This window comes from Ceratotherium simum, chromosome 29 (assembly GCF_057802395.1).
Source record: "Ceratotherium simum simum isolate JZ-2026a chromosome 29, ASM5780239v1, whole genome shotgun sequence".
In the NCBI taxonomy this organism is placed as follows: Eukaryota; Metazoa; Chordata; class Mammalia; order Perissodactyla; family Rhinocerotidae; genus Ceratotherium; species Ceratotherium simum.
Genome location: NC_141928.1, coordinates 23,690,825 through 23,718,190, shown reverse-complemented (window position 1 = coordinate 23,718,190; position 27,366 = coordinate 23,690,825). Strand labels below are relative to the sequence as shown.

General features: G+C 40.6%; 1 protein-coding gene across 4 annotated transcripts in view; it reads right to left on the bottom strand.

The window, feature by feature from the left end:
- Positions 1 to 27,366, bottom strand: part of SUSD1 (sushi domain containing 1) — a 116,017-nt gene that overhangs the window by 66,294 nt on the left and 22,357 nt on the right. For all 4 annotated transcript variants that reach the window (XM_087419303.1, XM_087419305.1, XM_087419304.1 and 1 more), the window contains exons 4-6: positions 18,731 to 18,883; positions 17,903 to 18,082; positions 7,789 to 7,968 (exon numbers count right to left, since the gene is read on the bottom strand). In XM_087419303.1, the coding sequence (XP_087275429.1) occupies positions 7,789 to 7,968; positions 17,903 to 18,082; positions 18,731 to 18,883 (513 nt within the window). The remainder of the gene's footprint in view (positions 1 to 7,788; positions 7,969 to 17,902; positions 18,083 to 18,730; positions 18,884 to 27,366) is intronic.

The following is a 27,366-nucleotide window of genomic DNA, read 5'->3' as shown; positions in this document are numbered from 1 at the left end:
CCAAGGAGCGGTGTAACGAAGCTTGGTTGCTTTTCCCTCCAGGTGTCTACAAATAAGCTAGAAAGACTTCTTTACAAACATATCAGATATTAAACATTCACATCGATGCTGCCCTTTTAAAAGAGATAACTTAGGAGGCTATGCCCTAATTCTAATAGTACCAATAACTGATAACATTTCTGGAAGTTCTCTTTGGAACTAACTCCAGGGCTCTTTATTCATCATTCACTGAATGATTACCAAATACCAAGCATCATACCATGCCAGGCACTGAGCTGTGACAATAATCAGAACTTAAGTCCTCCCCTTAGGAACATGTTGTCAAATGGAGGAAGCAAACATACAAGCAGGTAAATTACAACTCGGTAAATATTAGAACAAAGTTACACACAAGTACAGCAGGGTATAGACAAAGAAGCCATCGACTCTCACCGGAGGATGTGGGGAAGCGGGCTTCATGGAGGGCATGACCTTAATAGATAAATGGATGAAGAGTAGGGAAGAGATCTAAGCAGACAGAACAGCAGGTCCAAGGTCTAGATCATAAAAGGGTGCGGTATACTCCGAGTGGTGAGAGAGAAGCATCATGTGACTGAGGAGGAAGAAAGGTGGGAAGTGAGTTTGCAGAGGGAGGACAGGGCAGGACTGGGAAAGACAGGGACTGCCAGACTAAGTGCAGACTTACTCCTCTGAGCAATGGAGAGCTAAAAGCAGGAAAATAATGGGAACTTTTTTTTAAGAAAGATAACTCTGGTGTATTTTGAAGGAGACTGGAGTACAGAACTGGAGGTCACAAGGAAAGAATATGATATCATTTACTCAGTGATTACAATATGTCAAACACTGATAGGTCTTTATAGACTTGTCCTCATCTTCACAACAACCATAAGAAGCAATAATAAAAACAATAACGAGTGAACATTTACGGAGTTATTACTACGGACCAGAGAGTATGTATAGTAATTTAAATGTATCATTTATTTAATTTTCAAAATAACCCCATGAGCTAGATACTGTGTCTCTTTATAACCCTGAGGCTTAGAGAAGTTAAGTAACCTGCCAAAGGTCATACAGCTAGTAAGTAGGCAAGTCAGGATTCAAAATTAGATGTGTCAGACTCCAAAGCCAAGAGCCTTTGCATTGAAGCAATTATTCCGCAAAGAGGTGAACAGATGAAATCAGGGCACTGTAGTTAAAAATATGAGACAATTCTGAAGAAGAAGCAATAGGAGGTGAGAGATAAGGAACAGCAAGGAGTCTAGGCTGACTGCCAGTCTTTGAGCTTGAGAGTCTGAATGATTGCCTTTTACTGTTCTCTTAAGAAATATAGGAGGGGGGCTGGCCCAGTGGTGTAGTGGTTAAGTTCACACGCTCCACTTCGGTGGCACGGGGTTCGCAGGTTCGGATCCCAGGCGCAGACCTACGCACCGCACATCAAGCCACACTGTGGCTTTGTCCCACATACAAAAGAGAGGAAGATGGACACAGATGTTAGCTCAGGGCCAATCTTCCTCACCAAAAACAAAGAAATATAGGAGGAAGCAGACCGGGTTTGTTAGAAAGACACTAATGAATTGTGTTTAGAACATGCTAAATCTGAGGTATCTGCAAACTATCCAAGTGAAAAAATAGTCTTGAAAGTCATCAATGTGTGGATGGTAGTTGAAGCCCTGGATGCAGGTGAAACATCCAGGTAGGACATACAGAATGGCCCAATGGCAGAACACTGGGACACACCAAAACCCACAGAGACACTAGAGAAAGAGCAATGCAGAAGAGAATAGGAGGTTGGCTGAGAGAGTATGGTGCATAGGAAGACAAGGAAAGAAAAGATTTGTGAGAGTGTCTGCTTCCTCAAAAGTTCTCTCCCTTCCTTCCCACCAATCCCCCACAACCTCCCACCCAAAAAGTGCCTGGAGCAGATCGTCAAGGCCCTGGGGGCAGGACCAGTCTCTCTCTCTTCCCTCATATGGCTCTTCCTCCCCTGATGGAGCGCCCCCAGCGTCATGCTTAGATCTGAGGTTTGACTTTGGGTAGAAGTAGGCAGAGCAGGCCTTTGGCTTGTCCTGTCATAGGACACTTAGGCATCTCTGGCTTAAAAAAAAGAGGCCTCCCACAATAGCCAATTGAATTCTGCATTGGATTTGGGGAACCAAAGCCTCAGTGGGTAGTAAAGTTCCTTGGCTTTGCTTTAGATTCTACATGTGGTGTGTGCACGCACGGACGTGCGTGTGTATACAAATGTACACATGTACGTAAAGTTATGTACTGTAGTATTCTATTAGCATCCAGCATTTTTCTGTTATCACATTTGTAACTAAATAATTTTGTAATTAGTTATTTAATGTCTCTCTCTCCTAAATGTAAGCTATATGACGGCAAAGACCAGGTTTATCTCTATCCCCAGAATCTAATATAGTGCCTTGGAAATATATATTCTTTAAATATTTATTATTTGGTTGATTGGTTGAATGGATGGATGAACAGACAGATGATAAACAATGCTAAATGTTGTGGAAAGGTTAAGAGGAATGAGTACTGAAACTAGAACATGAATTTGGTAGTTAGGGGGCCGACCTGGTGGCATGGTGTTAAGTTCACGCGCTCTGCTTCGGGGGCCTGGAGTTCGTGGGTTTGGAACCCACTCGCAGACCTACACACCACTCATCAAGCCATGCTGTGGCAGCGTCCCACATATAAAATAGAGGAAGATTGGCACAGATGTTAGCTCGGGGACAATCTTCCTCAAGCAAAAAAAAAAAAGAGGAAGATTGGCAACAGATGTTAGCGCAGAGCCAATCTTCCTCACACACACACAAAAAAGAGTGCTCTGAATTTGGCAGTTAGGTGGTCATTAGTGACCTTGGTGAGAGAGCTGTAGTGTAGTGGAGTGTTGGATGCCTGATTCTCCTTCAGTAGGCTGAGAAGAGAATAAGATGGGAGGAACCGAGACAGGGGGCATAGACTACTTTTTCAGAAGTCCCATTGTGGGCAGGGACCAGTCCACTACACTCTCTTGGTTTCTAATTTTATATCCTTTTTCTTTATTTTTGGCAACAGTAAAAGGTCACACAGAATAAATTTAAGTGACCCAAACAGATGGCCAAGCCCAATGTCATTTCTAGTTAAATGTTATCTCTGATTTCAAAAGTAATATGACTGATACTCTAATGTGACTCATAAACTACCTCCAAAGGCAATTCCCAAACAGGGATTACAAAACAGACATATTTTGATAATGGCAGCATCATTGAAATGAGGGTATGGCTTCCCAAGGTGATAGGTGACTACTTTGAATAAATGCATGTTTGGCTACAACACTTCTGCTATGTTTTCTTTCTTTTTTTTAAGTCTCTAGAGTCACATAAAATAGGTAGAAGCAGCATGGCTTAGAGTAGTGCCTTCTTAAAATGCATTATACAATTTAGGATGATTTTTGGTAGCACTTGAATAAATTTTTATATGTTCACTTTGTATTGATTTTTCTGTATATTAGACAAATATACCTAGTTCATCAAACTCATGATACCACATATATTATAAAGTGTCCTTGATCAATAAATTTAAATTATATGGGCCGGCCCCATGGCTTAGCGGTTAAGTGCGCGCGCTCCGCTGCTGGTGGCCCGGGTTCGGATCCCAGGCGTGCACCGACGCACCGCTTCTCTGGCCATGCTGAGGCCGTGTCCCACATATAGCAACTAGAAGGATGTGCAACTATGACATACAACTATCTACTGGGGCTTTGGGGGAAAAACAAATAAATAAATAAATAAATTTTTTTAAAATAAATAAATAAATTTAAATTATAAATTTAAGTTTTAAATATAAACTGTTTTAAGAAACTTACTAAATAAATAATACTTGTGTGATGGCAAACATTGTCAGGGTGGCATACAAATCATTCAAGCTTGGGAAACACTGGTGTAGGAGAGAGAGTGTGAGCTTTCAGGGCCTACAGACCTGAGTTCAAATCCTGGCTCTGGCTTTTACTAGTTACTGAATGACCTTGGGAAAGTTGCTTAACTTTTATGAGTCTCAGATTTCTCATCTATGAAATGAAAAGAACAATACTTACTCCACAAGGTGTTGCTGAGGACAAACGAACTCAAGCATTAAGACTTCTCGCAGAGCTCTGGGCATGTAAGGTGGTGTGCAACGAAAGTAGCTATGATGCTTGACGGTCCACACATTATACACATATTCAAACAAACCCCAGCCGTGCGGCTACTCATATAAACGTGTCCACTTATGCCAGCTGACCTTTCTTTTCCCATCTGGAATGTGTAGAGCCGCAAGCGAGCACTCAAGGAGCTGAAGGGGAGGGTCAACAACACAACAGAAGGAGCAGAGGCTAACAGCAGGCATTTGGACTCAGGGCCTGAATCAGCTTAGGGGGTCAGGAAGGATCCCAGGAGAGAAATAGTCTGTGTCCCAAAGAGATGTTATCCTTCTAAGAGCACGGAGAGAGTAAGCGTCAACCTTATAATTATTAACTCAGATTCTAAACATAAAGAGCCAAATGACCTGTGCAGAATGAAAGCCAGGGACAGTCTTATCAAGAATGAATCAACCTCTTTGATCTTGAGGTAAACCAACTCACTAAACACGAAGCTTCCACCTGGGGTTTTTCCAGACACTAAAGTGGTTGCCTAATTCTTAGCTGTCTGGAGTTTCCAGTTCAGTCTGGCCTTAAAAAAAAACTCCCGCCACCTTGCCGGAGTTCACACTCCATGAAAAATATATATAGACTCGTGCTACTAATCCAAAGAAATAGGGGCTCCAGAAATATTTCTAAGGTGACTAAAAACAATCCAGGTAAAGACACCTTCTTCCCCCCAATTTGGAATTAAACAGTCAAATATAAAAAGAGGGGTAAATGGAATGAAAACAGAGCAGAGGTAGAAGGCATTCAGAGGGTAGGCAGAAAAGTAGAAGAAAATGGAAAAAAAAAAAAAAAAAACCCAAAAGGGAACACTGAGGAAGGTAAATACAAAATAGACAGAGGGAGTTGGGACAGAAGGGGAGGTGTGAAGAAGTGGGTAAAAAAATAGACAAAAGATGAAAGAAGAGGGGCAGCTGAACAAGAGCCACGGTAATCAGCATCTCTCACTACATTTCCAGAAGCCTCTCCTACCTACCCACCCAGAGATCATGTGCTCCGCACCATGAATTAATCAGCATGTAAATCACTCCCTTTATCTGCGGAAATTGAATTTAGCTGCCAATCTTGATTGAGGGCATAGAGGCCTCCTCACAGAAAGATCACAGCTCTCAGGGAAAATGCCTTTTCTCTCCTTAAATCAAAGCTTGCATAAACCCATGGAAACAGCTGCAGCTGGAGACAACAGAGTTTGTGAAAGGTGGCAGGCTGAGGACAGTAATTATAATTAGCAGTTACATAACATGTTTGTTCTTCAAAGTGCTCTACAAGCATCAGCTAATTAATAGCTTACTATGCCCCATGCAGGTCCACTGGTTTTTCATGTAGTGACTAATCCTTGCACCCCCATTGAATTCTGAACCGTGGAAACAGAGCAGCTAGAGCAATGAAGTAAATGGCTGAGGGTCCAGATCTCTTCCTAAGTAACTCCACAGGTAGCTCTGGGCCAAGAACACTTCCCCAAATGTTGAATGCAGCAACCCATGAGGCAGCTGCCTCACTTCCTCCAAATAACTCTTAGAGGTACTGTTAGAGATGCAATAATAAGTTGGAAATGACCGTCAGTCTGCTCCAATATGGCATCAGCTCTACTCAATTTCCCCACTATTACGACTGGGACCCTGGAGTCCATGGTGTTAGTTACAGGTTTGCCTTTGCTTCTCTGTGCAAGTTGGGCAAGTCAATGAGACCTCTCTAAGAGAAGGCTGACCTAGATCTCTGGGTTCTGATGCATGTCTATGTTTCTTTGTTTCTATGATTGCAGTCTCTAGCCTACATTCTCTTGCATTTGTGGTGATGACAATGCGGGAACTACATGGCATAGACAGACCTTAGCAGCAGAGCTGAGTTCTCCATCTACTCCAGTGATGCTTTAGCCAAGGACTTCAGAGGTTCATGAACACTTTGAACTTGTAAAACATTGTACATATATGTGTATATGCAGTTCTGTGGAGAAAAGTCTGTTTACCCTCTTGCCCTGTAAATCCCAAGAAAGTAGTGTCTAGCAAAGTCCTCACACGTAGTGTATACTAAATAGATATCTATTGAATGACTTGATAGATTTCTTCAAATTCCTATCCCCAAAATGGTTACGAACCATTGCTCTGCGGACAAATAATCCCCAGTAGTCCACATGTTTTGCTTGCTCTGGCTAGACTTGCCTAGGGAAAACTCTGATGAGCAAGACATTCTACCACAATTATGTTGCAAGTCAAATCAGAGACCCAGACCAAAGCTACTTTGAGATTTTACTCTTCAGAGCCAAGCAAGTCAACAGCTAGAGATATAATCCTAAAGCCATTCAAGACTATATGACAACCATTTGTCACACCCCCTGACCAACCACCACAAATGGTAAGAATCATTGCCTTTTCTCATCTTGTTTCTTGGAGGCAGAAGTATAAAATAAAACATGTAGGAATGCACACTTCTGATTCAGAAGAAGATCTTCTTCAAGCAAGGCTAATAATTTCAGCAAAAGACCTAATATGTGCATGGTGCTTTCAACTTTTCAAAATGCTCCCCATAGACTATCTCATTTGATTCCCTCTCAACAACCCTTGGAAGCAGGAAAAGCAGACTTTATTTCCTCCCTTTTATAGATGAGGAAATTGAGGCTCTGAGAGAATAATGCCTTCTCTGATGACACACAGCTAATATATGGCACTGCTAGAATTTGAACTGAAGTCTCAAAACTCCTTTTCACCAGTAATTCCATTTTGGGGTGTATATCAAAAAGAATCGAAAGCAGGGTCTCAAAGAGCTACTTGTACACCCATGCTCATAGCAGCATTACTCACAATAACCAAAAGGTGGAAGCAACACAAGTGTCCATCAGTGGATGAATGGATAAACAAAATGTGGTACACACATAAAATGGAATATTATTCAGCCTTAAAAAAGAAGGAAATCCCACCATTTGTGACAACATAGATGAATCTGGAGCATAATATGCTAAGTAAAATAAGCCAGTTACAGAAGGACAAATACTGCATGATTCTGCTTATACAAGATATCTAAATTAGTCAAACTCATAGAAACAGAAAGTAGAATGGTGGTGCCAGAGGCTAGGGAAAGGGGGAAGTGGGGAGTTATTGTTTAACGGGTACAGAATTTCAGTTCTACAAAATGAAAAAGTTCTAGAGATTGGTTGCACAACAATGTGAATATACATAACACTCAAAAATGGTTAAGATGGTAAATTTTACGTAGTGTGTTTTGCCACAATTAAAAACAAAAATGAACATTAAAAACCTCTTTATCATTATACCAACTTTTCTCTGAAAAGCTGTCAACATGTGCAAGTTAGGACTTTTAAGTATGCCCCCCTGAGAAAATGGTTCATGGAGAAAAATTTCTCAGCCAGCCAAGCAGAGGAGACAGGAATCACTGTGATTTAAACTGAGTTTCAAAAGACGGAGGCATAAAATTTTCTAACTTATTTTCCCAATCCATTCTCTAAATTTTCAGGATTTAGCTGACAAACCTAAAGCCAGGTGCCCACCCAGGTGAATGGGACAGCCAGACACAGGACACAGAGTGAGCAATCCAATGGCTTTAGGTCTCATACTCCCACTGGCTATTTGCTTCTGGGAAACAGAAACCCCATAGAATAAAGTCTATACCTTTGCATGTCAAAGTACTTTCTCTCCAGGTGCCTTTCTCTGTGCAAACAGAAGTGATCTTTCCTCCAGGGCTCTCAAAGCCCTCTTGACAGACATAGTGAGCCACACTGCCCAGTTTGGAGCTGTGATTCCCCACCAGGATGGCATGCTGCATTTCCGGAGGGCGGCCACAGTTGATCTCTGCAATGGGAAGTAACACAGCACTCGTTATGACCCCCGACTTCTACTCCTATCATTCATATTTTAGAAATAAATGTTTAGTAATGATAGAGTCCACCCATACGGGAAAAGAGAGAACACTAACCCATCAAATAATCCAGTTGCAGGTATAGTTATATGAGACTGTTCAGAAGTAGAGAAAATAAATATGTCTGACTTTAATGAAATTTACAAATACGTATACATAGATAATATTCCAATTATGAGATTATTTACATTATAAAGAATTCCCTGGTCAATGAATAACCCACCTCAGGTTTCTTTTAAACATTAAGATTTTCTGGTACCTTTTACTGTGTATCTTCAGATTATTAACTCCTGAGTAGAAGATAATGCAATTGTAGGAGTTTTGTTACCAACTGAATATTAAATGAAATATATACAAAACTTCTGAACTTTTTAAGGCAAATTAATGTGGGAAGTACTTATAGTCTAAACATTCAATTTATATGCACTTGTCAAAGAAAAAAATCAGTTGCATGGAGGGAGACAAACCTGGAATTATAAAATTGTTATGAAATTTCTTCTCTGCAACTCTGACTACTAGAAGACACTGGAATATTTAAAGAGAACTATCAGAAGTAAAAGGACTATGACATTATCATTTTAGACCCAGCCAAACTCTACTTCACATAAGAGTAAAAGAAAGTCACTTTCAGATATTTAACAATTAAAAACTCCACATGTGTACCTTTTTTAGAAAAAAAAATCAAAAATAACTCCAGTCCAGCAAAAAAATGAATCAGAATAAATAAATAAACGAGGAGGATAAGTTTTAGAAGAAACACTAGTGAACAATGAAATCAACATAATGTACAGATAAGTCCCCATAATCATTTAAATGTGACTGTAGAGCTTGATACAACTAGTAGTAAAGGATTCTAGAACTAAAAGCTGAACAATGTAAAAAAATTAATAATTTGAAAATAAAATTCCAAATTATTTCAATAAAATCTGAGCAGTGAGGTGAAGGAAGAAATAAAACATACTAAATTTCTCATGCAGCAGTGGGGAACTCATAGATATAATTTTATTCAAGAAAGCATAACACAGGCCAGCACTGGTGGCCTCGTGGTTAAGTTCAGCACACTCTACTTTGGCGGCCTGGGTTCAGTTCCCAGACACAGACCTATACCACTTCCAAATGTAATCAATAATCCCAGTTATACCTAAATAAAGAAAGAAAAAAATATATAACTTTTGGCATTCATTCTGATTTTTAGTTTTCTCTTCAATCTGTAGAAAGCCCAAAAAATTAAGCACTCCTGACATCCAGGCTTTTAAAACATAAGTTCATTTATTGAGATAAAGCATTCAAAATAGAGAAAATGGTATGATCTGTTCCCAACTCCTCACCAACCATTCTTGGCCTTAGAAATAGTAAAGGAGCTTCTGATACAGAATTGGTGGATTTAATGGAATTGCACTCTTCTCCATCCCATTATGGATGCTTGATCTGTTGCAGAACCCCAGAGTTTTTCCCGAGGGAGGCCTCCCAGCACAAGGTTTCATCTGTTGTCATTGGAGTTATCATAAGACCCTCAATACAACAGCCCAACCCACCTGACCAGTCGCTTGGCTCTGAGATTTAAAAAAACAGAGTCAGCCTCTGGTCAGTGCAGATTCAAGTCCTGAGCAGTTATGGGACCGGAATGAGGTGATCATTTCATAAATCCTCCAACCCTGCCTACCTCTCAAGTCCCATGGCTGCTCACAGGGCTTTGTTCCCTTTTCCTACATGTTTACCAGACACAAGACCCCTTGGCCCTCATCATGTTTTCCCAGCATCAAAACCATGTTTTACCAGCCCAAAATATTCCAAGACATGAGTATATTTGTGTACACATGAGCAACCAACCGAACAGGTAGTTAACGTTTCATAAGACTGCCCAGTCTTTGTCTACATCTAAAACATCTTCTAGTTTAAACAAGGGTTCAGTTACAGCAGGAAGTAGAGGGAGCATCAGGGAAGAGACTGAGGGTATAGGTTTATGTAGGTTTATGGACCTTAAAGCTGGAATTCTAAAGAGCACCTTGGAGAGGTTTGGGAGGGAACTCAGTGACAGACAGTTGGATTAGGGAAGAAGCACAGATACTAAAGGGAGAAGAGTACAGAAGATCACTAAATTGGTAGTCTATTAGACATACACTATCTTAGTTATTCCTCACAGAAACCCTGTAAGCTGGATGGTTTTTTCTCATGTAGTTGATAGATACGAAAATGGAGGTCCTAAGAGCTTAAGTCACATTCAAAAGTCACACCACCAGTAAAAGATAGAGCCAGTATTCAAACCATAGTTTGTGTGACCCCCAAAATCCAGGTCTCTTAAATCTGGGCAGCCTCACGATGAAGAGATCCACTCTAGACCCTGACTGAGACTGATCTTATAGGTTAGCTAAAACCTCAGGAGAAAGGTTGCACGAAGGAGCATTCACATCAGTCTGGAAGGGTTCTATGACAATTCCCTCTGGCCAATCTTGTCTCCAAGAACTTTCCCAGAGCAAGAGAACTGCTAGAAATAGACTCCCCACTGCAGCTGTGTGACCCCCTAAAGCCTTCTTGGTACTGATGTTTAACCCCATGATATGGGGGCTTAGGTCTCACTTGGAACATGGCCCTGTCACAGACATTCCCACCACGCTTAAGAGAGATGGCAGCCACTGAAACTTCTGCTCAGACCAAATGGTACCCAAGAAAGTGGGTGGCTCCTATTAAGAAATACTCAAAAATCAATCCAACAGAGGCTGCAGTTGGTGGTAATGAAAATATAGGTCTACATGAAAACCCCAAAGGTTTATCACAAGGAAACAAGCCATTTAAAAACAGTATATGTCCAAAGGAAAGAAAAATATAAGCAGCACAAATTTGCATTGCATGTGCATTGGGAGTGTTCACTAAAGCACACGTTTCTCTGGCTAATTACATTATTAACTAACAGTGTTTGGATCTGCATCAGGAATACACTCAACTAATTATGAACATGGCTGGGAATTTTTCCTTACTGTCCTATTATCTGTGATGTTATTCAAATAGTCAACTTCAAAATAGGTCTCCCTGGGGGAAAATGCGCTGTACCAGTTTCAAGGACCACATTTATATTGTAACTTTTGCAACGTTTGTCCACACTGCTAGCTTTAATATTCTACCAAGAAAATATTCCAGAAGGAAATCTGTTTGGTGAAAGATATAGGCAATTTAGCATCTAATCAATAACTGATTGTATCACCAAATTATTCACATTGGCTGCTGTTTATTATAAACATCAGTACAATGTGATTGATGACGGAAATAACATAGTAATATAAGGCTTCATCTAAGACTGTTTTAGAGACCAATAAATACCAAGCTGAGAAAGAAAAAAAATGATCAATAATGTCTATAAATTGAGGCAGACATTTTGCCAAGTGCCAGGGGAATGAATGATAGACCTATTCCATTTATAGATATTGACCCAAAAAAAAAAATCTTCCCAGAAAAATAAACTACTAGATGGAAAGCTCTGGCAAAAAGCAGAAACAAGTATGAAAACTGAGGAATATCACATTAAAGTCAGTTTTCATCTTCACCCAACAATAATAGAAATAAGTCTCTATTGTGCCTTAGAATCAATTCAAATTACATATTACCTGGAAACTAGTGTAAAGGGGTAGGTTTTAAGGGTCCAAATGGTCTAGACAGATTAACACCAGAGTCGACACTAGACTCATGTTCTGAATTAGATAACTCAGCACTTTTATCTATACTTTCATCATTTGTTTCATTTGTAAAAATGTTCTCTTCCCCCCATAACGGTAAGTTCTTTGTGGGCTGTACCCATATCCTATATTTTTAAAATATCCCTGTAGTCATGTGAGTTATTAATATTATTACAAACATTATTAACATTTGTGATGTTTATATGTAAGACATGTGGCCTACAGAATGGGGCTGAAAAGTGTAACTTTATGACAAAGTTTCACGCACTTTATGGCATGTTCCAAATTGAGCCAAATATAGTTAGACCATCATTCCAGGATTGGATCACTTGGGTACTAAATTACATATATCATCAGCGTTGGAGGTTGGAATCTGACATCTCAATATATGGCAACTTGAATTTATAAAGTGCTATTGTAACCATCAAAAGAAAGGGAGGGTTATAGTCTGCCATGAAGCACATTCTCAAGAGTAGCTTATTAACTGCTGTAACTAAGCTAACGGGCTCATTAGTACCAAAAAGTTCACTTGCTCTTAAGGCAGTAGAAAGAAAAGAATTACTTTTTGATGTATCCTGTATTCAAAACTCTTTCCTGAACTTTAGCCTCAGCTAACAATTCATTTCTTTGGATCATATTCCTAAAGAAAGCTCATTTGGAGGAAAAAGAAAGTTTTTCATTTCACATACCAACACTTACTGTGTCTAGTATAAAAATTCTAGCTAGAATCTGGACACTTCAGAAACTGCAGAGGAGGTGATAGGGTAGGTAAAGCATGGGTGCTAGAAAGAAAAAAATAGTTTATCAGCATCTCTCTCATCAGGATCTGCCATTTGTAGAGGTGATAATGGTTTTTTATGCTTTGAGCTGCAGATGAATCTTTTTTCAAAAAATATTAAAACTCTTCATTTTAATATTGTAGCTGCAAATAGAATATGTGAATCAAAAAACGATAAATAAGATAATGTGAAAGCTGAAGAATTTTCAGAAAGATCTTAAATTTTGGTAGAAACATTACCTGCCACTCTCCACTGGATTATGACTCTCTTACAATGGCTAACACTCATCCAGCAGCTAATCAGCATCAGGCACTGCCAAGTGCTTTTATATCATTATCTCATTAAATCTTCATAATAACTCCATAGGATGAAAACAATTTTATCTCCTTCTACAGAAAGACACTGGAGTTTAGAGAAGTTCAGAGGTGGTTACGTAACTAGTAAGTGGCTCAGCCAAAAGTCACACAAGTCTTTCTGATTCTAAGGCTCATGCTTCACCACCCTGAGTCTCATAACCACTGTCATCATTCATTTTGCACACTCAAATGACTCCAACCATTTCTAAGTGACATATTTTAACGGCATTTACTTGGCAAAAGGGTGACACAAGAGATTTGTTGTATGCAGTGAGTAAGTCAATACAGTTTTTTTCCTCAATGTTTTAAAAGATCAGCATTTAGTGAGGTACCAAAAAATCCATTTCAAATGAGCAAAACCTCCCATCACCTAGAACATAGATGACAGACACAAGGTAAGTATGCTGCCACTCAGTGCTCCCTCACCCATGGTGGACACCATGTGTCGATCACAGCACTCTTCCCTGCTAAGTCCAGATATGGTCTCAGAGTCCTCTCCACAGCACTACTGAAAATTCAGAGACAGCAGCGCAATGAAACTTATCTGCCACCCCTCACCTGAACGCGCTAATTTGTTTTCCAACTTAGGTCAAAGCTTTTTCAAAGACTTCCCAACTTTGTAGAGATAAGCTTGGGCTCCATTAAGAAAATCTCAAAAGATGAAGAGTTGACTCAGCAACATTAAATACCCGCTGGGTGGGTCCGAGATCACACTGTGCAGGAAGGCATGTTTGCCCCAGCATCTCTCTCCTTCTAAGACCCTCAACTTTTCATCATTGCCTTCCATCTCCAGGACTCATTAGGGCTGCTTCTACATGGAATTTGCCTTCTAGAAAAGTGCTTTGGATTCTCATCTTGATGCAATAAACTAGAGACATGGGGTGAGTTGTTTCCTCACTGTGGTTCTTAATGGGAAATAATATCCATTATTAGTTGTAAATAGAGTATTTGTAAAACAGGAAATAATACCAACATATTAATCACCTCAGACAGCATTTGTATTTGCGTTTTTTTTTGTTTTGGTGGGGAAGATTGGCCCTAAGCTAACGTCTGTTGCCAATCTTCCTCTTTTTGTTTGAGGAAGATTGTCGCTGAGCTAACATCTGTGCCAGTCTTCCCCTATTTTGTACATGGGATGCCGCCACAGCATGGCTTGATGAGCAGTGTGTAGGTCCACACCCAGGATCCGAACCGGCGAACCCCAGGCCACAGCAGTGGAGCAGACTCACTTAACTGCTTGTGCCACCGGGCTGGCCCCGAGAAGTGGATTCTTAAAGGGACTGTTCAGTACGGACACACCGCCGGTGAGAATTCCCAGCCCAAAAGGTGGATCAGGCCCCATAACGTATGGGAGCATATCTAGAAGACAGATAGTCCCAGAACCCTCCAATTGGTCTGCCTACACTGCAAACCACTCCTCACTGGACTCTTACACAGGAGGCAGACCACTCAAAGGGAAAAGCAAAAATGCCACCCTTCCATGTTTCCACCCCATTTCCCCATCTGAATCTCTTCATCTTTCTCCAATCTTCTCACATAATACTTAGGAGCTCACCCTTTTATAATAGTTTGTGGTGCACCTGACTTTTCTCTCCTCTCAGACTCCAGACTTTCTTAGTAACAGGATCTATCTATCACGGTATATCTGTAGCGGCAGACCTCGACTGGATTTGTTGTTGATGACAACACGGCTAAAGTGATTTCCTCACCTTGTTCCTGGCTTGGCTGAATTTTAAAAACTTAAGTTCTTTAAGCCGCACTTACAACTTGCACCTTTTCTGAAAATTAAAGAAATAATGATAATAACAAAATACTAGGAAATGCAAGCTAGAGATTCTATCTTTTCCAGAAAGTTGATGGAAATGTGTGACTGACATTTCCGTAAATTTCTACCTACAGCAGAATAGGGGCCCCAGGGGCCCCTGCCGTTGGAAGTTTTCATCCTCACTTCCAGCTCCCACCTCTGAGGGCTGCTTAGATGGGGCCCCCACGTCACAGGCCTCCCTGCCAAGGCAGCAGAGCCTCCACGGACATAGCAATTGGGAGAAGGCAAACCACGGGATCCACCAACTGTACCTTCTCTGACGGGAAAGTCCGTTATTGGACACAAAAGCTGCCATCTGTAACACACAGCTGCTCCCTTCACAAGTACCTGCTCCTCAGCGGCACCCAAGTTCACAGTTTGCTACTGTTTTTAGTGGAATTCCCCATTCCTGTGGCTTTATCACTCTGAGCTAAAAATACAGTGCCAGCTGGCACACGGCCCAGATTCTGGAGCCCCAAGAAGAGTGAAGGATAAATAAGAAGGGGTGTGCTGAGAGAGGAGCAGGCACAGCCTGTGAGAAGCCGACGGCCATGTGGTGACACAGGGGAGGAGGAGGAAGGTGCCAGCAGGCAGAGGGAGCAGTTATTTAGAGGAGGGAAAAAAAAGAAGTGAAGAACTTCTAAATAACAGTTCTTTGGGGACTGTAACAAGCATTCTCCTCCACATTAACTTTCTACATTCTCAGTCCAATAATCCAGATGACTACTAATTTTCAAAGTAATACAAATTATTTTATCTGGGGTTTCCTATAGAAATCCTTAGCGAGTTCTTTGATATGCATTATGGCACATTTTCATCTAAATTCTGCATTTTAACTGATCCACTGAAAGATAATGTTAGAACTGAAATGTACTTTTAGACTTTCTTAACCCCCAGTATGATAATTAACAAAATGTGTTCAGAGCCTGAATCACAAATCAGAATATCAGAAGGATTAACTTAGCCAAGCACGTCACTGAGGTTTCTTAGCTACACAATAAATTCAGTGAAAACTGTTTTTTTTCTTTTTTCTAAAATGGAAACATCTTTGTGACTTTGTCTAATATGTTAAAAATTCCTTCAATACAGAAAGTATATAAAATGTAAAAGTCATCCAGGATCCCCCCAGTGGAAATTACCACTGCAGGGCCGGCCCCATGGCTTAGCCGTTAAGTGCTCGCGCTCCACTGCTGGCGGCCTGGGTCTGGATCCCGGGCACGCACCGACGCACCACTTCTCCGGCCATGCTGAGGCCGCGTCCCACATACAGCAACTAGAAGGATGTGCAGCTATGACATACAACTATCTACTGGGGCTTTGGGGGAAAAAATAAATAAATAAAATTAAAAAAAAAAATTACCACTACTAACATCTTGATGTATAGCCTTCTAAACTTTTTGTAAGCATATCCGTACATACGAACTTTTTCAAAATTAAGAGCATGTTATTCACACAGTTTGTAACTCCATAATATACTGTTAATACTTACCTATGTCAAAAAACATTCTTTTCCAACATAATTTTTATTGGCTACATAATATTCCATTTTATGTACATGCCATGATTTATTTAACCCATCTATTGATAGACATTGGGGATTGTTTCTAATATTTCACTATTATAAACAACTATAAATAAATATAACCACAGAAAATCAAAAGTGTGAGTGCTTTACATTTCTCTCTACAAATAAATTTGAAAATCTAGATGAAATAAGTGATTTTCTAGGAATACGTACATTACCAAAATGGATACCAAAAAGAACAGGATACTAAACAGACTAGTAAGTATTAAGTTTTTTTAAATAGCCCAAGGGCTACCTCTCCAAAGGTGTCACATTCAGATGGTTTTCCAGGTGAAATCTCCCAAATCTTTAGAAATTCTATTTAAAATATTCCAGAGAAAGAAGGAAATCCTTTCACATTCTTTTTTTAAAATTTAGAGGGCTGGCCCAGTGGTGTAGTGATTAATTTCATGTGCTCCGCTTCAGTGGCCTGGGGTTTGCAGGTTCAGATCCCAGGCGCAGACCTACATGCCACTCATCAAGCCATGCTGTGGCAGCGTCCCACGTACAAAATGGAGGAAGATTGGCACAGATGTTAGCTCAGGGCCAATCTTCCACACCAAAAAAATAAAATAAGATAAATAAATAAAAATTAAAAAAATAATAAAATTTAGTATAACGTTGATACCAAATCCAACAAAGGTGGCATAGAAAAAGAAAATAGACCAATCTCACTTATGAATATCAATGTAAGAATTCTAAGTAAAATTTAGCAAATATAACCCAGATTAAAAAAATAAAACACCAAAGATCCAGAAGAATCCATTCCAGCAATTAGTATTCATCATTAACAGGAAATCTAAAAATATAACCCACCATATAACTGGCTCAAAGGAGAAAAAATATATATGATCCCCTTAACACACACCTAAAAGACGTGATAAAAATAACTCATTTCTGATTTTTTTTTAAAAATCCTAGTAAAATGGGAATAGATGGATGCTTCCTTAAGATTATGCATATATAGCCAAAAAACAGTAAAATGATAACAGATGAAGGGAGAGAAAGCCAAAATTAGAAAACAAAACAAAAGCCAACATGATCACAAAAACAGAAGCAGTATAGCAAAGTGATTAAGAACACAACCTCTGAAACTAGAATTTCTGGGTTTAAATTTCAGCTTTATCACTAGTTGTATAACCTTGAACAAATTACTTAACTTCTCCAATGCCTCAGTTTTCTCATCTGTAAAATGTGATAACAATAATAGTCCCTACCCACAGGGATACTGTGAGGATTGAATGAGTCAATATATATATAAAATGCTTAGAACAGCCCTTGACACATAGGGCTGTATTAGTGTACATAAGTATATGAGTAGATATACCTAACATCAAAAAGCCAAGACCATGAATGAATAATGAAACAGTAAAACCATTGCCATGAAAGTCAGGAATAAGAAAAGAACATTGAAGGTCCACACTACTATTTAAATTTTTGTTCTGAAAACACTAGCTAAGTGATTAGTCAAGAGAAAAATATAACTTTTATAAATATAGAAAAATGAAGGATGGAATTATCATTATTTGCAAATGAGAAGATACTATTCCTGAAAATACCAAGAGGACATTAGAAACAATGGGAATTTATTGGATTTACTTAATTTATTCACTACCCCAAAGAGAAATTTAGAGAGAAATATGAAAACAATCTCAAAATGGTATAAACTGTGAACCCGAACCTTTTGAAAACTCACCTTGGCAATTTAACTTTGGGGACTCCCAGGTGCCCAAGGGTGTACAGCTTGAAACTGTATCTTCTGGGACACTGAAAAATCCTTCTTTGCAAGCATAACGAACCTGACTGCCAAGCCTAGAGGTATAATTTCCTATGATATAGCCATCTGGGACTTCAGGAGGGGTGCCACAGTCTATTTCTGAAAACAAATTAACATCAAATTCATTACTACGTGAATGTGAATTTTCAAAATTCATAATTTCTCTCCACTTCTATCCCATCCCCTCTCCCCACACACACACACCCTGGAGCCATATTTTAAATAGGCTGGTTCATTTCCACATGACTTCTGGGCATGGCTCCAAGGATTGTCTCTATTCAATCTTCTGGCCTTCCATAGGTAATAGAATCTCCACATGCACAAGGCAGAAAGAAGTTGGCAACCAACCCTCACTAATTCATACTAACTAAAGAGAAGCCTAGCCCAATGAAGTGAAAATTTTGAATTGCAAAATACCTTAAGATATATATGCTTTTATAATTTTCAGGATCACTTTTGAGATGCTGGTCCTTACCAGATCAGCTGTGTTTACGATCTAACATAAAGTTTAATATCTGAATATCTATTAACCGCTAAAAATCCCTGGTTGACTAATTTTAGCTTTTCTAATATAGCCCCTTCAATCTTGATTACTTTCTTTATTTCATAGGTCGCACAAATGCACAAAGGAACAGATAATCTTCACCCATGTCCCCAACACAGACCCACAGACATACACTCAGAGCAGGAGAGTCACCATCAATAGAATCTCACCTTCAGATGCTGCATTCTTTGGCAGAAACCCACCTGTGCATGACGTGGCATCTCTGGTCGGATGGAAAGGCTCGGGCCCATTCTTTGGCAAGTATCCATCCATACAGTAGCATTCAAAGCTCCCATGGGTGTTCACACACCATCCTCCGTGCCTGCACACGCCGGAAACCTCACACTCATCTATGTCTTGAGACCCATCCCAAATACAAGAAGGAAGAGAAAAACAGAAAAAGGTAAAAAAAAAAAAGGTGCTGGGGAGGGCATTGTGAGAGCCATTCCTTACATTCCCAAACTACCCTTATAAATGGACACATTTGTTTGCAATTGTATCATGAATTTTATTTTACTCCATAAGCGTTCTTCTTATGTATCCTTCCCATCACAGGCACTAAGATGTGCTCAAGAAATACTTGTCAACGTATTCTGGGAATTTATAAAAACCATCAACCGTCATCAACGCTCTGACACCTAACAAAATGAACCCAAAAAAGAATGCTAAAAAATTCAATTACTATAAAATAAAGATGGCCTCAACCTCACAAATAGCCTCTAAAATATCTGAAGTAGAACTCCAAACCCAAAACAATTTAGACCAGAGTGAAAAATGCTTTTCAGCTCATGAGCACAAGATGGTGAGGCAGGAAGTAAAGGGATAATTCAGAAGGGTCTCACTAATTTTACCAAGATTAGATGGGCTTAAAACAGGCTTCAAGAAGGATAAGACATGCCCCTCAGCAGACTTTTCGCCTTGAATGAAGATTGCCAGAGGCAGCAGGTACACGGGTGAAAACCACACAATAATTTAGAGGCTGAAGAAGAAATCTCTCTGCCAGTTGGTAGTTTCTTCCCTCAGAACTGGCTTAGAGAACAAAACTAAAAGCTTCAGGAATTCCATCAGAGCCACACACACCAATTTCACTTGGAGAAAAAAAGTACCTTAAGCGAAATGGGACCTTTCCCAGCACATTTGCAAGAACCATCAGGGGGGCAGTGGACAGGGAGCAGCATGACTGAAGAAAGCCTAGTTGTTCCTGGACTCTGGGATTTCAAAGACCAGTCATTTTGGAAGGATTGATATAAGGTGGCCAATATTCTATTTTGCCAGGTAAAGCCTTTTATTTTCCCCCAAAAACCTACTAATACCATAATTTCATAAAAGAAAGAACAGTTTAACCTCCCAAAAAGAAGGAAGAAAATAATCTCAGAATCCTTTTAAATTTTTGTTTAATGTGATTTTATTAAAATTCACTATATGCTCCTTTACGTTTCTTCGTTTTTTGGTCTTGGACCAATGAACACCTCATCACTCACTGGTCATTGTTTGGGAACCAGTAATTCATTCACTTGCTGAAGGAGCCCACACAAGTTACCAATTCTGACCAACCTACACCTTTAGTGCAGCAAACTTTGAGGAACTCTGTGGGGGATAGTCTCCAAAGATGGCTGACAACAATTCCTCCCCTCCTCCCACCAAGAGTGGGATTCATTTGCCCTCCCCTTGGGCTGGCCTTGAGACTTGCTTTGGCCAATAGAATGTGGCAACAGTAACACTGTGCCTGCTCTGGACCTAGCCTTGTAGATGGCAGCTTCCTCTTTCCCTCTGTTGGAATCCAGTGTCCATGATTGTAAGCAAATCCAGGCTATTGTGCTTGGGAGAAAGACCACTCGGAGAAGCCCTCAAGATGAGAGCCACATGAAGAGAGAGGCCATGCGGAAGAGAACTAAGGTGCCCTACTGATAGTCAGTATCAAGGTCTTTTACCTACCAGCCCAACCCAGCCCAGCCACCACTAAATATATCCACACGACTGACAAAACCACCTAGCCATGGAATTGCCAGAAATAATAGTTTTAAGCCACTAAATTTGGGAGGGTGGGAAGAGTAGAGTCATGCAATAATAGATAACCAAGACACTCTTGACATATGAAGAGAGGCAGAAGTCCAAACAAGATTAAGAGGATACTATATCAATGATAAAAGAGAGGAGTTTCTGAGGAAACAATGAGGTCTTGAAAACTAAAACCAAAATATGAATGCCAAAAATAAAAACTCAATAGAGGCATTGAATAATAGGTTGGTCACTGCTAGAAAATAAATTCACAAATTCCAACCTGAAGAATTCACCAAAAACATATAGAAAAATAAAATTATGTGAGATAGAAACTATAGGACCAAAAATTGATATGATGACAGATCCAAAATATTTAATATCCATTTAAGAGAAATTACAGAAGAGAATGGAGTAGACATAGAAGAATTAATATCAAAAGAAAAAATTGCTCAGTTTATATATTCAAATCCAAATAGTCTTTTAAGGTGACAGGCATGAATGCTGAAAAAAGAAAGTCACTCTGAATTTCATGGAATAAGAGAAAGATCCATAAACTTCCTGAGAGAAAGGGGGTACTCTATAAGGAAAAGAGAACCAGTCTGACCCGGGACTTTTTGTCTGAAACACTAAATGCTAGATAGTAATGGAGTAATATTTATGGAGTTCTAAGGAAAACGGGGCAAAACATCATGCTATATTTAAGCAAAGAAATGACCTTTTGGAACATGAATGATCTCAGGAATTATACCACTGACATTTCTTTTCTGAAAAAGATTTTGAGAAAATACTCAAGCCAGTGAAAAACATCAGAATAAATAATGTCAGGGCCAGCCTGGCGGCACAGCGGTTAAGTACACGCACTCCGCTGCAGCAGCCCGGGGTTCGCAGGTTCGGATCCCAGGCGCACATTGACGCACTGCTTGTTAAGCCATGCTGTAGCGGCGTCCCATATAAAGTAGAGGAAGATGGGCACGGATGTTAGCCCAAGGCCAATCTTCCTCGGCAAAAAGACGAGGATGGGCATCAGATGTTGGCTCAGGGCTGATCTTCCTTACCAAAAAAAAAAAAAAAAGAATAAATAAGATGTCAAGAAAGGGGAAGACAATAAAACACAACAAAGAGTAGCAAGAAATGAAACTAGTAATACTTAGAGTTAAATGACTGTTGATAATAGAATCATGGAGTTTTCGGTAATTGTTAAAAAAGGATTCTGGGCCGGCCCCGTGGCTTAGCGGTTAAGTGCGCGCGCTCCACTGCTGGCGGCCTGGGTTCGGATCCCAGGCGAGCATCGACGCACCGCTTCTCCAGCCATGCTGAGGCCGTGTCCCATATACAGCAACTAGAAGGATGTGCAGCTATGACATACAACTATCTACTGGGGCTTTGGGGGAAAAATAAATAAATAAATAAAATTATTAAAAAAAAGGATTCTTAAAATAATGTAAAGTAAAAATCAATCTTAATCTAGTATGAACTTTAGAGACGATTTCAACACTGCAGAAGCCAACACGTGTTCCTAGAGTTGCACCCATCATTTTAGCTTATCAAGATTTTTTATTCCAATGAGGAATCTGTAAATACATCTGTATACCTTTGACACAGAAACCATTTTCCAGCCTGTCCACTCACCCTAGACTCCTCAAAAGATAGTGGGTGCGAATAAATAGATTTTTCAGGAGACTTCTAAAAATAAGCAGTAGGGCCGGCCCTGTGGCTTAGCGGTTAAGTGCGCCCGCTCCACTACTGGCAGCCCGGGTTCGGATCCCAGGCGCGCACCGACGCACCGCTTCTCCAGCCATGCTGAGGCCACGTCCCACATACAGCACCTAGAAAGATGTGCAACTATGATATACAACTATCTACTGGGGCTTTGGAGGGGAAAAAACAAAAGGAGGAGGATTGGCAATAGATGTTAGCTCAGAGTCGGTCTTCCTCAGCAAAAAGAGGAGGATTAACATGGATGTTAGCTCAGGGCTGATCTTCCTCACAAAAAAAATAATAAAATAAATAAATAAATAAAAATAAAAATAAGCAGTAGACATACTATATGGCAAAAATGTGGCTAAGCAGCAGTGATGTGGAACAAATTTGGAGTTTCTAGATACTGATCAGCTCTGTATGAGTCACTACAGTCATTAATCAGTTTGTTTTGTGTACAGTCATTCAACTACCTAATAATAATAATTGTCACAATGATTGTTAATAACAATAACTCCTGCATGTCATCCTGCACATGCCAGGCACCGTTCTAAACACTTCGTTATTTATTAGTGATTATTTTCATCTCATGTAATCCTCACAATAACCCATGAGGTAGATGCTAGTACTGTCCCCATTTTACAGCTGAAGTAACTGAAGCATAGAGTGGTTACCTAACTGGGCTGAAGTCACGGAAGTAAGTAGTGGTAAAGCCAGGATTTGAAGCCAGATATCTGGCTCCAGAGACCATATTCTTAACCACTACGCCACACAGTCTCTCTCATTACAATCTAATTGTACTAGCATCCCATCAATAATTCCCCGTCCACAGGGATTGCCGAAGAGATCATCAATGAAGTCTAGATATATCTACCATGGATTACTGAGATTAGTATGACAGGATTTTGAATTTTAATCCCCTGCTACCTCTTAATGCTCACAAACCATCCCTTTTCTGGGCCAGCCCCATGGCTTAGCGGTTAAGTGCGAGCGCTCCGCTACCGGCGGCCCAGGTTCGGCTCCAGGGCGCGCACCAATGTACCGCTTGTCCGGCCATGCTGAGGCCACGTCCCACATACAGCAACTAGAACGATGTGCAACTATGACATACAACTATCTACTGGGGCTTTGGGGAGAAAAAGGGGAAAAAAAAAAAAAGGGAGGAAGATTGGCAAACAGATGTGAGCTCAGAGCTGGTCTTCCTCAGCAAAAAGAGGAGGATTAGCACAGATGTTAGCTCAGGGCTGATCTTCCTCACAAAAAAAAAAAAAAGAAAAGAAAGACTCCTAAAAAAAAAAACCATCCCTTTTCTAATCTGTTCTAGAATCTTAGCTGGATAAACATGTTAAGCTCATCAGAACAACTTCTCCACATGGGGTAGACTCCATGGAGTCTCCAAGGTTATAATATACTTGCTTGTGAAGAGAAAACTTGTTCTAAGAAACCTTATTAACATACTTAACTAATCAAGGGGGGGAATTCCCTGTGTCCCATTCTACATACGGGATTGTTTAACTTTATCTGCAGCCAGAGCAATTACTTACTAGAAAGTAGCAAAACCGAACAGAACACTCTGACCTGGTCCCAGGGCCTGGTGTTCTATATTTAGCCCTTTCAACTAATAGCATGGGTTTGAAAGTCAAACAGACCCAGGTTTGAGAACTGATTCTGCCATTTACTAGATGTACTAATGTCCGTTCCTTAACCTTTCTAAACCATTTCTGTAAAAAGAAGTTAATTTTAGTAGGTTTTTTGAGGGGATTAAATAGAACATGTGTGGAAACACTTAGCACAGTGCCCAGCAGACGGTAGGTCCTCACTCCATAGTAGCTAGTACACAAATGGGCCTTGCCTCTCTACTGACTCAGTTCTCCCTGGAGCACAAGCCACTACTTCATAACCCACACCTGAGCCTGAGCATGGCCATGAGCAATGCACACACACACACATGCACACACACATAATACACACTCCCCAGGCTTCCTGGTTGGGGTCTAGGGAGTGGCCACATGGCTTGCTCCACTAGATTTGAATGATACAGGATTGAAGCAGAAAATCCATCTGGCGGAGCCTTAGCTAGAACAGGAGTGCCAAAGAGGCCAGAGTTTAAAAAGAAGCTACTCGGGACGGCCCAGTGGCGCAAGTGGTTAAGTGCGAGTGCTCCGCTGCAGCGGCCCAGGGTTTGCCCGAGGTTCACCGGTTCAGACCCCCGGCGTGCACTGCTTGGCAGGCCATGCTGTGGCAGCGTCCCATATAAAGTGGAGGAAGATGGGCATGTATGTTAACCCAGGGCCGGTCTTCTTCAGCAAAAAAAAGAGGAGGATTGGCAGATGTTAGCACAGGGCTGATCTTCCTCACAAATAAATAAATAAATAAAATAAAAAGAAGCTACTCTGTGAATACTTCTTGTCTTGAGAAGCCTTTACAATCTGAAGAATCAGAATGGATCCAGTGAGAAAAACGCATTGAAGAACTTTCAAATTCATGAAAATGCTCTCACAGCCTACTTTTCTCCATATTGCCACCTAAGAACTAGATCCTTCCAACTCCATGGAGTTTGGAAAGCAATTACTTTTTTCTTGCCACCTTCCCTCCTCAAACGCCAAATTCAGCTAAGAAGCCTACATCTTAAGAAGCCACATTAGAGGAACACAAACACCCATTTAAAATCAGAACTGTTAAATTCACATCATTTGTTGATATTATCCAGTGTGGGCAAGGATGTGAAGAAATGAAGACCTTCGTGAAATGATTAGTGAGAGAGAATATTGGTATGAACTTTCCGGAAGACAGTCTGGCACGTTATTAAAATGTAAAATGTGTATGTATGTATACCTTTGACACAGTAACCATTTTCCAGAATTTATAACAAGGAGATAATTATTTGTAAGGATATAACTACAAGGATGTTCATTATAGCATTTCTCATAATAGCAAAATAAAATAACCCGAGGCTGGCCCAGGGGCATAGTGGTTAAGTTCACGTGCTCTGCTTTGGCCACCCAGGGTTCACAGGTTCAGATCCCAGGAGCAGACTTACATACACACTGCTTACCAAGCCATGCTGTGGCAGCGTCCCACATGTAAATTAGAGGAAGATGGGCAGGGATGTTAGCCCAGGGCCAATCTTCCTCAGCAAAAAGAGGAGGATTGGCAACAGATGTTAGCTCAGGGCTAAACTTCCTCAAAAAAAAAAAAAAACCCAACAAGGAAATAATCACAACGGGAAAAAAAGAATCAGTTAAGTAACATATTATAGCCATATAATAAATTCCATGAGGTTAAGATAAAAGGTTTCGTATATCTACCTCCATATTATTTTTTAAGTAATAATTTACATACAATAAAATGTACTGATCTTAAGTGTCCAGTTCATGAATTTTGAAAATCTCATACAACCATGTAGCCAACATCCAAAATAAGATATAGAGCATTTCCATCACACTAGGAAGTGCCCTCACGTTTCTTTATTTTTTTTATGTTTTTCTATTTTTATTTATTTTTGTGTGTGTGAGGAAGATCAGCCCCGAGCTAACATCCATGCTAATCCTCCTCTTTTTGCTGAGGAAGACCAGCTCTGAGCTAACATCTATTGCCAATCCTCCTCCTTTTTTTTCCCCCAAAGCCCCAGTAGATAGTTGTATGTCATAGTTGCACATCCTTCTAGTTGCTGTATGTGGGACGCAGCCTCAGCATGGCCGGACAAGCGGTGGATCGGTGTGCGCCCAGGATCCGAACCTGGGCCGCCAGTAGCGGAGCGCGCACACTTAACCACTACACCACAGGGCCGGCCCCTAGTATGTGTTTTTTTTTAATAAGCGGAAAAAACAAAGCTATATTCCTTCTTATGAGGAAAAACATATTGCCTTATTCTTCTGTCTTCTTTTGGGAAGTACAATCATGGATCATCACAATCAGAACTAAATGACCCATTCACCCCTAATCTATTCCAGAGCTCCATCCTAGGGTAACACCTCCATCTTTTTTGACACATAACTTTTGCTAAAGCAGTCTCTGAATAAATGAAGAACCATTTTTGAGGTCATGCTCAGAGATGTGTTCGCCATGAGCAAAGAGTCTGAACTCAAAGGGCTAAACATTTCCTTCACAATCTTGCCAATATTGATAGCTTGCTTAGGAAAGCCTACTTTATAGATAGTTCAAAGATAAACTTAAGCCCAGCTCCTGTGCCTACTACTCCTCCCAAAACTTTAAATTAGTGGAGTAAAAAAGAACCATATATATGTATTTTGCTATACTCAACAGGGCCTTGGGACAGAACCTGGGACATCCATATCCTGGGGCTTGAGCAAGTAAGAAGCAAGAGTAAAGGGTGGGAGACGTCAACCTGCAGGGGGAACTCAGGCATGCCCCCCTCACTCCCAAAGAGGGACAACGGTGCCTTAGTCAAGGCCTCTGGCATTTGTGGGGATGGAGCTTTGGTTTAACCATCTTTTGATTCAGAATCTGCGGCCTCTTTCTCCTTCCTAGGAGCTGGGGCAGAGCAGGAGCCTGAAGCCATCACCCACCACAGTGGGAGACATAAACAGGAATCAGAGGGATTCCACAGGGAAGGCAGGCAAGGAGCCAATGCTTGTGAGCACCGCTCTGGGAAGTAGGGAGCAATGCCCTCTCTGTGCTTTTCCTTGGGTTTATCTTTCCTTGCTTCTTCCTTCTTTCAGACTGGTAAAACATGACTCTTTGGAAACAAATCCAGCTAAAACAAAGGACTGGGATTTGGGGAGCAAAGTTCTGTTTGGAGAGAGCACTGGGAAAAACCCCAGGACAGCTGCAAGCCTATTGAGCAACAGCCCACGCAGACAAGCAGAATCTCGGTGGGGCTATGCATTTGTGTCTGAGGCCACAGCAGGCTGCTCCAGGACCTGAAAGAGAGGGGCAGCTGAGAAGCTTGTAGACAATGGCTCACATGGAGAAGGCAGCTCCTGACCTGGGAGAGAAACCAACCGACTACACTGGTCTTGGTAGCAGTAGGGATTTACATCTAGGAATGAAGGTGTTTACTTCACAATAGGCAGGCCTATGGGATACCGGCTTTGGGCAGGAGGTTCCAGGAATTGATGAATGACAAATCATTCACTCCCTCTAGGTTCTTTTTTTTCCTCCCCTTTTCCCCATTTCT